General features: G+C 40.5%; 1 protein-coding gene across 6 annotated transcripts in view; it reads left to right on the forward strand.

Moving 5' to 3' along the window:
• The window catches only part of Slc9c2 (solute carrier family 9 member C2 (putative)), a 58,154-nt gene that overhangs the window by 31,105 nt on the left and 14,837 nt on the right, over window positions 1-12,212 (forward strand). For all 6 annotated transcript variants that reach the window (XM_042258421.2, XM_076547821.1, XM_042258419.2 and 3 more), the window contains 7 exons: window positions 377-575; window positions 1,804-1,992; window positions 4,629-4,778; window positions 6,583-6,634; window positions 7,924-8,072; window positions 9,114-9,239; window positions 11,425-11,523. In XM_042258421.2, coding sequence (XP_042114355.1) covers window positions 377-575; window positions 1,804-1,992; window positions 4,629-4,778; window positions 6,583-6,634; window positions 7,924-8,072; window positions 9,114-9,239; window positions 11,425-11,523 — 964 coding nt within the window. The remainder of the gene's footprint in view (window positions 1-376; window positions 576-1,803; window positions 1,993-4,628; window positions 4,779-6,582; window positions 6,635-7,923; window positions 8,073-9,113; window positions 9,240-11,424; window positions 11,524-12,212) is intronic.

Consider the following 12,212-nt stretch of genomic DNA (forward strand, 5'->3'; position numbering starts at 1 on the left):
GCTTTTGATTTATTATATACATTAATAGCATCATCCTTTTGTCTTCTATTATATTCTCTATATAAAATATGCTAGTTATTATTATCAATAGTAGTAGTATTGTTTTTTGGAGATAGAGTTTCTCCGTGTAGCCCTGGCTATCCTGGAACTCACTCTGTAGACCAGACTAGCCTCAAACTCAGTGATCCGCCTGCCTCTGCCTCCTGAGTGCTGGGACTAAAGGAATGCACCACCATGCCTGGCTGTATGCTTGTTATTTTTACTTATATATTTCATATTATTTCTGGTTTGATTTGTTTAGACAGATATTGGACTTCACTGCTTATTTGTTATACCTTAAATGACCTGATATTTTTTTTGCTCTTATTTTTTTCAGGGATAATAAGTTTCTGATTTTTGTTTATCGCACTATAATTTCAGAAGAATTTGAATATGCAACATATGTTGTAACAGTAATGTATATTTTCCCTATGATAATACATATATGGCCAATTGCAAGAGAGTTAAATGTATCGGCACTGATATCCATAAACTACTATTTTATGTTTTTATATACATTAGAATCAGCACTGAAGGTACTGTGGAAACTAGAAATATGTTGTACAAAAAAGAATAATTCAAATATTTTGAATTCATTTTTTCTACCTTATTATCAAAATAAGTTGATAACCAGAAGTTATTTGTTATTACAGCTGATGGATCCTGGGATGTTCACAGCCTTAGTGCCAGTCTTGGCCATCAGCTATGTCTAATAAAAGTAGAGAGACTCCCAAGGATTAGTTGATAGAAAACTGGTATTTCAGTCATATACACTCCCTTCAGATTCTTCCTGAAATAATTTAGGGAATGAATAAACAAATAAAAATGAATTGGCTTGAGAGCCACATACCTGGACAGATGGCTCAGTGATAGTAGTTATGCTTCATTATTAATAGTATTGCAGCAAACTATTGCTTCTAAAATTATTGTTTTGGTATTGCAACTCCATTATAGATTCTATATTTTGAGTCACATTAAACATTTTGATGTGGAAAATTAAGAATTTAGGGGAATTTCAGACAAATAGCTAAAAATTCAGCTTTTAGAATACAACTAATAGGACTGAGAGATGGCTCAGTGCTTAATAATGGGCACTGATCTTGGAGAGGGTCTGAGTTTAGTTCCCAGTATCCACACTGAGTAGCCCACAATTAACCATTGTAGGTAGAGTTTTTCTGTCCTGTCAGTCAGCTATGTCCCATCAGCTAGCTCCCAAATAACCACACAGAATTAATATTAATTATAAATGCTTGGTTGATAGCTTAGGCTTGTTTTTAGCTAGGTCTTATAACTTAAACTAACCCATTTCTATTCATCTGTGTGCTGCCCCAGGCTTGTTTACATCATGTACGTACTTCCCATCCTGCTCACTCTGAGTCTTATGGTGTCTCTTCAGATACCATCCTTCTCCCCAGCATTCTCTCTGCCCCCAAAATCCTGCCTAGCTATCAGTCAATCAGCTTTTTATTAAAAATGAGAGCCAATATATCTTCATAGTGTACAGAAGGATTATTCCACAGCAACCCATAACTGTAACTCCAGATCCAGGGTATCAGATGCTCTTTTCTGAACTCCATGGGCACCTGCACATAGGTGGTGTACATAAACATACACTCAGGTGAACATATGCATACACATAAAATAAAAAAATCTAGGATACAACTCATTTCTTATGATTGACTTGCAATTTTAAATATTTTCCTCTCCCCTATGTCAATATATAGTTGTTATGGAGTAACATATATTCTGTTTGTTTTTAAACAGATACTAATTTTAAAAAGGAAATATTTTCTTCATAATTGGAATAATTTGGATTTTTTCATCATAGTTCTTGGAATCGTTGATATATTATGCCTACACTTTGTCAAGCTGAAACCAAACAACTTGGTTCTCATCCAGTTTACAGTGGTAATAGGATATTTTAGAATAATTAGGTTCCTTCCTATCTTCAAGGTAAGGCTTCCTACGTTAAAATACTGGTTTGCTGCATGATTTACTAAGTGATTCAGTAAGCTTCACTCTTGTGAGAGAAATGAGAGAAGGAGCTGTCTCTTCCAGAATGTTCTTCAAACAAACACCTGCTTGGTTGGCTGTCATTGCTTACACCCTGCCTTCACAGAGGCTTTTCCAATCACACCAGAAGCAGAAACCTGGGCTCTACACCCTTAGCTTTATAACCCCGTTATTTGTTCCTCTTCCATCTGCCAGGTTTTTATTTTCCTTCTATTTACTAGTGCTACAAATTTAGTGTTCATGAGAATTGCTATGCAGAGTTGTGTATGTAAAACCCACTTAAAGGAGTAATTGTGATTCTATGGTGTTTGCCTTATGAGCTGAGATATGAGCTAAGAGCTCATGTAAGGTGTAACTATATAACACTGGAAATCAAGACATGTAGCGAGGCTAAGGCATGGCCTGGAAGAACTTTCTCTAGACAGTTTTTATGCAGATGTCTTGTGCACATAGATGCAAGATAATAATTTTTTTGAGACAGGGTTTCTCTGTGTAGCCCTGGCTGTCCTGGAACTCACTCTGTAGACCAGACTGGCCTCAAACTCAGAAATTCCCTGCTTCTACCTCCCAAGTGCTGAGATTAAAGGCATGTGCCATCACTGCCTGGAACAAGATAATCATTTTAGAAGTATTACTCTATGAAAAATCTTAAAGGTGGAATAACTTTTTAAAGATGTATTTTTGTGTAAGCCAAGTTGTTGTGTGACTTTTGGGGAATAGATATGAAAAAAACTGCCTGTACATTTCAGATGGGGAAATCAATGAAAGGCCGAAGTAGGGATTTCAAGTCCATCTTTGTAAACCTATGAGTTTATTGGGTTTATTTAATAGGAGTATGGGTGAGGGGTTACTTACAGAGGTGACTCAGAGTTGACAGGTCAGTTTCCTTTTCCCAGCAGTCCTCACCATTATATAATTTTGGGAAGAGGCCTTGTGAACCTTGTAAGTTTCAGGGACTTTCTGATACTTGTATGTGGTTTATTTCCTGAGTCTTAAGGAGCCTTTCTCCAGAATTGAATGCTCCAATTTAGAGGGGATTGTTAAACAAATACAAATCTATTGAGAGTGTGCACAGCAATTCTCAATCAGTTAGCAGCCCTTCTGTCTTGTACTGCCTGAACAAAATCATAAAAATAAAGTATATTTAAGAAATCAATATTATTACATAGTTGGGTTTTTAAATTGAACACTACTTTTTGCCAGGAACTGGGGAAAGTACTTTATATAACTTACCCAGTTAAATTCTTATAATAGACTTCTGAGGTAAGTGTAACTTCTACATAAAGTTAAGTGCCCTAAAAGTTAGACTCAGCCCAATATGACTTTGAAAAGAAACATATCTGCCTTAGTGAAGGTTGGGAGAATACTGGAGATCTTTATTTTAGTTGCCCTAGGAGTCAGCGGTCAGCTCAGGGTTATCAGTGCATCACAGAGGAAGGCTTTGAAAACATTTACTTTAAACAAGATCCTCCCTACCCCCAAGTTCACAATCAAAACGGCAGCTAATAAAATCTTTCTCTGTTCTTTTAATTCCTGCACTGTGATACTGTTTTCTTTTTACTTTCTCCTCTCTTGATACTGAGTCTCGCACCAAATGCCCCTGTGCTCTGACTCAGCGTGGACTCCATGGGAAGCCCCCTGCTGTGTGATTGACAGTTGGCTTTGGAACAGTGGCTCCATTGGCTTCCCGGGCCTTCCATATTAGACTCATTTTGTTCAGGAGGAAAGGGAATCCTCAGAGTCATGGGTAGCTTGCTGAAGGTCACAGAGATGGCGACTGGAGAGATAGTGTAAGAGATCTCATTCTCTTAAGTCCCTGCACCAGCTGGCCTTAGCGTAAAAGTAGAGAAATGTAGAACAAGAATGGAAGGTGGCCTGCATGGTTCAGAGACAGAGTTTATTCTTCCACGCTGTTGCTCAGCTTCCTGGGCCGCCACTTTTGTTTTCTGAAGTTGAAGAGTAGAGAGACTGAGGGACAGGGGCGTGCTAGAGACTCCACCTAAAGCTACAGTCCATTATGCACAAAGGGAGTGGTCACAAACCCATGTGTGTGTGGAGGCAGACAGAGGCCTTTTGGAAACAGGCCCTGAGGGACCACATACCACAGTGTCTGACATTACACTTCCGGACAGGACCAAATGCTACATTTCTAGAAAGTTCTTGGACATGCTTTTGCTGGCCTACAGATGACATTTTGAGAACCTCTCCTGGGGAGGGTGTTTGCCTCATGATTTTTTTTTTTTAGTTAAAAAATTGAATTAGCATACAATATTAGATTTCACTGTGGGATTTTCAAATAAAACTATATTTTTATTAATTCTCCTCCCTCCTTTCCCACCCCATTTCCCCTTCTTGTATGCCCCAGTCTCTTTTCCACTTTCCTGTCCCATGTGCTCTGTTGCTTTCTCTGCCTTGCTAAAAGCCTTTAATTCCCTCCCGTGGTCTTCATCCTGGTTTCATAGCCTGTACCCACACTCACCTCTGCTTACATGCATGTACGTAACCATGGTAAACTAGATCCTCATGAGAGATAAAACAATTAAATGTATATTTTCCCCTCCACCCTGCTGTTCCAGGTTATAATACCAATACTAATAAATATGACAGACGTACAGATCAAAAAGAGCCTCAGCTTGATGTACAGTATCACAAAAGGCTATGTCAAAAGTCAAGAAGATGCCAAACTTTTGATAAGGCAAATTTCTGGTCGTGAATCAGTCTATCAGGTGAGAAACAGGCATTGGGTGGTGTGGATGGCACTTACTTTACCTAGGTGTATTCATATCCCTAAGATCAGCTTGTTATGTATGTGACCAACAGACAGATTTCAGTAGGCAAACAGGTTCAAGTGTTTGTTATACAAGGTGCTTCAGAGAACGGTCTAAACTTTTTTATTTGTGTGTGTGTGTGTGTGTGTGTGTGTGTGTGTGTGTGTGTGTGTCCCTACCGCCACAGCCCTCTCCACACAAAAAAACAAAACAAAACAGAGAACATGGAGAAGTTCATAGCAGAAAAGACTCCAGAAGGAGGAAGATGAGGGAAGTCAAATGTGAGCCGGGGAGGGAGCTGAGGATGTTTTGAGACATTTAGGAGACAGCAGAGGGGTCTGGAGGCAGTTGCCTTGATAGCTATGGTATAAAACAAACCTCCATTGTTTAAATGGGGGAACTTCAGGGAGCCTGTGATTAAGAGCGCTCACTGTTCTTCCAGAGGATCTGGGTCCAGTTCTCAGCACCCACATAGCACCTCACAGTCGTATTTAACTCCAGTTCCAGGGGATTTGGTGCTCAGGTACCAGGCACTTATGGTGCAGACATAAATTCAGATGAAACACCCCTACACATGAAGGAAAATAAAAATTAAGAAACAGAGGACTTCAGTGGCTTTTTGTGATGTGTATTAGGTAGATGCTTCTGAAGTGACTCGATGTTTCTGGAAACTGGCCTATGGCAGTTTACCTGCCGAGAGGTAACAAACATTACCTCTCTGGTAGTGATATCTTTGCAGGCAGGAGTTACTGTTGCCCAGTATCTCAGTGTGAATATAAATTCAGTTCTGCAAGAAGGAGGCTTAGTACAATGCAAACAAGGCTGGATATGAGTATGTTAGTGACATACAAAGTCTCATTTGTATAGTCAAAGCAACGGCCTTACTAGGTGTAATTTTTAAAAGCCCAAACAAACAGGGAAAAAACAAAAGTTAGGTTTTGCTTAAGCTTTGGATAACAGATCCATCGTTGTCTATTAGCAGTCGTGTGGCATGCAGCGTCTGAGTGCATTGCAGGCACTTGTATGTGACGACCCAGGGGACTGTACATTGTTGCCTCCGGGTTGTTGCCATGGCTAAGAATGTGCTCCAGAAAGACTTGACACCCAGAGTGAGCTTTAGGAGGAGCAGTGCCTGGCACACAGCCAGCATCCCATAGTACCTGTTGTGTGATTGAAAGAGCAATCACACCACCCATTTGCCGGTGTGGAGTTACTTCTTCAACTCTTAAAGGAGTGGCCTGCAGGGAGCGTGAACTCGCTTACACAGCATGTTCACATCATCCCACTGGTTTTTGTGCTCTTGGCAAAGTAGGCCCTGTTCCCTTGCTGTATCTTCAAATTGATGTCTGCCAATGAGAATTTGTAATTGTGCACAATGTAGTGTAGAGAGAACTTTCCCTCCACCCTCCCTCTTCCCTCCCTCCCTCCCTCTCTCCCTCCCTCCCTCCCTCCCTCCCTCCCTCCCTCCCTCCCTCCCTCTCTTCCTTCTTTCCTTCCTTCCTTCTTTCGAACTAATAATAATCACAGTGAAGCATGGTACTTATGCAAAACATCAGCCCTGCAACATTCACTGCAATCTGAGTCCGGGCCTGGGAAATGCAACGGAACTCTCCGGAAGACAAAAGCTCCCCTAAATCAAACTGAGTGAGAATTCCTTTGTGACACTTCTTTAACTTTTACTTGGGTGATAAAGCCAGAATTGTACTTGGTGTAATAAGCACCATTTCTTATTATTTCTTACTATTATTATTATCTCTTACAGAAACTGTATGACATTTTAGAAAAAAACAAGCGAGAGGCCATTAAAGAGCTAGGTGAGTGGTTGGAACATTTGCTTTCCTGATTTGTTTATCGTGTAATCTATAGATTTTTATTTCTTTGTGCTTCTGAAGGCCAGAATCCCAGATGATGGTGCTGTCAAGGTTGGTTTCTGGTGAAGACTGGCTTCTTGGGGGGGGCGGCGGGTAAACATGGGAGCCTTATTGCTGTGGCCCCATTTGACCTTTTCTGCATGTGCAGAAGGACTCCGGTGCCCAATTTCTCTAGTGAGATCCCGTCCTTACAAGGTAGGGACTCTATTCTTATGACATCATTTAAGCCCCATCACCTCCGTAGAGGCCCTTCTTCTAAATATGGCATTACAGGGGGTGAAGTCTTACATTGCATGTTCTCGTTCATTCATCCATCCAACTGGCATTTACTGACCATATCTAAGGTCCAAAGATGGGAAAGAAATATTGGGTAGATGCAGATTCTTCAAAAAATGTGCAGTCTGGTGGACTGTCTGAGCATGCAAAAGGACATCCCTGCAGAAGGTCAGAGGGACCCTGGTATCTGCTGTGACAGTATAGGGAAGGGGTGGGAGCAGGAGTGTCTGTTCAGATGGCAAGGTCAGGGTCCTCAAGGATTTTAGGGAAAGCCACACGATGATGACCTTTGACAAGACATTGTTTTGTTTAGTATGGTTAGCTTGCCTGAGATCATGTGACTAATAAGTCAGCACTCAGTTCTCTAGCTCTGGTGGATGTGGTGCTAAAACCAATGCTCTAGATCGTGGCTACCCTTTATTTTACCGGTCAATTCATTTTAATGAAAAAAGTGTATAAGTACCTTCCATACATGCACCAGACATTGTGCTCAATGTAAAGATGACACATGAAATGTTAATTTTGGCCAAGAGTCTAGTCCCTGACTCCTTGTATTTATTAAAAGAGAATGAGTATTCTACTTGAGCTCACAAGACCCATCCACCTAACTCTGGATGCTCTTTTGAATGAAAGTCTTTTAGTCATCCAACCAACAGAAAATATATAGAGGATAGGCAGAGACATTAAAACAATACCCGAGTGAAACAAGTTTTGGCATAGAAATGGGTAGGAGATACCATGGAGATCAGACGGAGACTTGTTTAGTTGTGCGGGAAGCTAGTTTTCAGTTTTTTTCATCTATATGATGGGGTTGCAAATTAACCCTACCAGTCTTAGGCGTTCTGTGTGAAGCTAGAATGAAAGGCTATTGTATAAATACGTTGGACATTCTAATACAATACTAGTTGTTATTGTGGTTGTTGCATAGATTGCTTACCACATCTAATTTTTCTCAGGACTCATAGAGCACGAAGGCCGTGATGTTGTCATTGCTCTGAAGACAAAGCAGGCAATCCGCAATGTGATTGCTAAAGCCCTGAAAAACCTCACCTTCCTCTGGTCAAGAGGCATCATTGATAAGCACGAGGGCATTGAGATGAATAAGGTAGTACACACATCATTGATAAACATGAGGGCACTGAGATGTGTAAGGTAGTACATACATCATTAATAGGCACGAGGGCATTGAGACAAGTTAGGTAGTAATGTGGTTCCCACTGTGTTTGGTTCCATAAGCTCAGGCATCCCAGAATGTAATGAGAGAAGTTGTTTGAGGAAGCGTTGAATCACAAGAGCTACCTCGATACTTCCTGGCAACATTTTTAATGCCCATGGCATTCAAAGCCAGGGCTGCCTGGCATGTCCTGCAGTTGGAACAACTTGGCTGCAAGTGACTGAAGCCATCTGTAGCTAAATCTAATGAAGAAGCAGGCTTGGAGACTTAATGAAAAGGACTCAGAGGACTTACAGTCTGTGTGGCCAGGCTTCAGGAAGGGACTTGAAGAAAGACTTAGAAAACTTTCCAGACTCCTTACTTCTTGTCAGGATTGTCTCTGAAATCTTCCTCTGGCTTGTTCTCTAGCCTCAGTATATTGAGCTATCCATTCATCCATCCATCCATCCATCCATCCATCCATCCATCCATCCATCCATCCATCCATCTATCTATCTATCTATCTATCTATCTATCTATCTATCTATCTATCTATCTATCTATCTATCTATCTATCTATCTATCTATCTATATTTCTGCTTCTCCATTTACTGGTGGATTTTGTACTGCATCATTCCACTGACTGGGGCATCCACAGAGACAGTAACAGTATTTGAAGGGGAACAACTGTGTGTGTGTGTGTGTGTGTGTGTGTGTGTGTGTGTGTGTGTGTGTGTGTGTAAGAGAGGGTAGGATGTAATAATTGGATTATAAAGATGACAAGTTGATCTGAGTTAATAAGTGAAAATAAGAGGAAGAAAATAGGGACAGAAAGATTATAATACACATGGCGGCAAGGGTGGGGAGCTGTGATTCGAGCTCAAGTTAAGTCTCCACAACAGAAATGTGCTTAGACTTCCTTGGTTTCGACTTCACGTGCATTTTTTTTTTGTCACAGAAACAATTACCATAATTTTGAATGTTCATTTTTAGGTACTTCTTACAAAAATCAAAGCCTTGAATAACTTTCCCATGGCAATCCCGCCTCCAACCCCTGACAAATACCTACCCAATATCGTTTGGTTGGAAAATAAAGATGTCCTCATTGAGTTCTTCAAGGTAATAATGTCTTCTGTTCTGACTTAGGCTTGATGTAAACATTTCTCCCTGCCCCAACTAACAACTAAAGAAAAGCATATCAAAAGCATAACTTCAGTTAAATGAAGCCTTTATTTATTTATTTGAAGACCTCAGGAACCTAATTTAAGCAAGGAGAAAATGTTCTGAAGAATTATGGTTGCTTTCACAAGTGAAGAGCCATTTGGGTATCTTAGCTTGGTTTGCTATAGCAAAGCGCTGCAGACCAAGTGGCTTTCAAACAACAGAAACTTAACTTCTCACAGTTCTGGAATTGGGGAAATCCAAAATCAGGGCATGATCAGATGTGGTTTCTGGTGAGAGTCCATCTGGTTCATTGCATGACTGTCTTCTCATTGTCTCCATCTGACAGAAAGAGCAAGAAAGCTCTATGATGCTTCTTTCATAAAGGCACTAAACCTGAATGTAAGGTCTTCACCCTTATGACCTAAGCACGCCCCAAAGGTTCTACCTCCTAAAACCCTCACTCTGGGACCTGGGATTTCAAAATATGCATTCTAGGAGGACACAAACATTAAGTCTGTAACATTAGCCAACCTTGGGCAGGGTGCAAAGGCCTAACAGGAATCTTGGACATTTTATAGTGCAACTTTTTATAGGTACAGCAATTGTGTCTCAAATCCTAGATTCTCTGCTTCAGTTCAGACTCGTGGGAAGTCCAGTTGGTGTAGCTTATAGCAGCTGTCCAGAGGGAACCCTTTTTGGCAGGTTCTTCTGGAGGTGGTTTAGAAAACAGATGGTGTCTAATAAAGGGGAGAGGGCTAGCCTGGGACTGGGAAGAAAAGCTCACATCCCATCCAGTTTTTTTTTTAAAGCAGAATTTTAAGATAAAATTAGAATTTAGTTTTTTATAGGTAATAATTTGCACAATGATTGATTGGCCACCCAGGAATGAACTGAGAGTCATGATAAAAAGGGTGAGAAAATAACTCCATATACTAATGACTCACAAACATCTTAATGTACAGCCCAGGCACAGCCTTCCTCCCCTCCACAAAAATATAGAGAGAATTCTACTCGATATTTATTATGTGATTATAAAAATAAGTATGTTAGATGGGGAGGTGGTGAAGCGTTTGCCACAGCAAGCATGTGGACCTGAGTTTGACTGCCTATGCATGTAAAGCTGGACATGGTAGCACTCTTCTATAATCCCAATGCTTGTTGTGAGATGAAAGGTGGGGACAGGAAAATGCCTGGAAGCTTGTGGCCAGATAGCTAGTGTACACAGTGTCTCAAGAGACCCTGTCTCAAACAAGGTGGAAGACAAGGACAGACACTCAAGATTGTCTTCTGATTTTACACACAAATGCACACACAAACACATACATGAACACATGTTATACATATCAAAACACATCACATACAAATTGATATATTAAAACATTTTCTTTACAAAAAGCTTTATTATCATTTATTACTGTTTTAAAACAATTTAAACATTTCTGTGAATCCATAAAGTATGTAGATCCCCAGACACATTCAATTCTACTGATGCCTTGTGATAGCTAAGTCTGGTCTCTGTCCCTGCCTGACACGAACGGAATCTCTTGCAGCTATCTCAACTGTATATACACTGTGTTTGCATCTAGGTCTTTTCATATCTATCTGCTATCTGCTGCTCTTCTTTCAGGACTCAGCTTACCTATCCCTACCTTGCTAGTGAGGGTATCACAAACAATTGGGAAAAAACCCTGTGGCCTTTTTTCACTGTCCTCAAGTGCCATGTTCCTGTCTGCTTTGCCACAACCATCAAGCTTTATTGACAACACCTTCCCCACCTAACTAAAAACCTTCTGTGGCCAAGAAGTTGATTTCCAGGCTTGACATTTATAGCCCAAGCCCCAGTGAAGGCTAAATACTTCCTTAATTGTTATTTTGCTCAATCATCCCCTAAACATTTACTGGGTGCTAGCATTCTTTGCTGTGTTAAGTACTGATCACGAAGCCTTTACTTGCTTGCCTGTATTTTTATTTCTTAAAATTGATGTGATACGTGTATATACTATAACAACCCCAGGGTATGTTTTCCATTTTTATGCTACTTGATAACTATTTTTAATTTTAAAACCTTATTTCTGTTTAGATAAGTGGTCTATGAAATTTTAGGATTGACTTCTCCACCCTATTTTATTTTTTCATTCAGAGAAGAACTAGACTCACTTATTTCGACTACGGTGATATCATCTGTAGAGAAGGTGAAATGTCACAAGGAATCTTCTTAATTATTTCAGGAATGGCTAGCGTAAGAACAACTAATTTTCTTTATTTAAAAAGCATTTTGAGCCGGGCGTTGGTGGCGCACGCCTTTAATCCCAGCACTCGGGAGGCAGAGGCAGGCGGATCTTTGTGAGTTCGAGGCCAGCCTGGGCTACCAAGTGAGTTCCAGGAAAGGCGCAAAGCTACACAGAGAAACCCTGTCTCGAAAAACCAAAAAAAAAAAAAAAAAAAAAAAAAAAAAAGCATTTTGAATACACAGTTGCAACTTAGGGGTAAGTTCTGGAGCTGAAAAGTTTGAAATTGTTAGTCTCTTCCACATGAAACCGTTTCCGAGGGGAGTAAGCGTGACAACTGAGACAGAATCTTCACACTCAATACTCAAATGTGCTTCCCATTTTACCAAGTGCACTCAGAGTTGTCAATTTACTCTTCACAACAAAGCTGGAGGAACTAGTGGTTCGAGGATGTTCAGACATGGAAACTAGTAAGTACTTGGACTCATTCACCTAACTGAGAGTTCAGGCATAAGCTTGGCTGCAGTCAAGAGTCTCACAGAGGTCAAGTTGGATGAAGATCAAAATAAAACTTTTCAGTTGATCAGTAAGGAGACTTTTGTTTGAGGGGAGGGAGGGAGAGAGAGAGAGAGAGAGAGAGAGAGAGAGAGAGAGAATATGAGAACCCTGCCTCTTCTTCATACTGACCCTTAGTAGCTGG

Source organism: Peromyscus maniculatus, chromosome 11, assembly GCF_049852395.1.
Source record: "Peromyscus maniculatus bairdii isolate BWxNUB_F1_BW_parent chromosome 11, HU_Pman_BW_mat_3.1, whole genome shotgun sequence".
In the NCBI taxonomy this organism is placed as follows: Eukaryota; Metazoa; Chordata; class Mammalia; order Rodentia; family Cricetidae; genus Peromyscus; species Peromyscus maniculatus.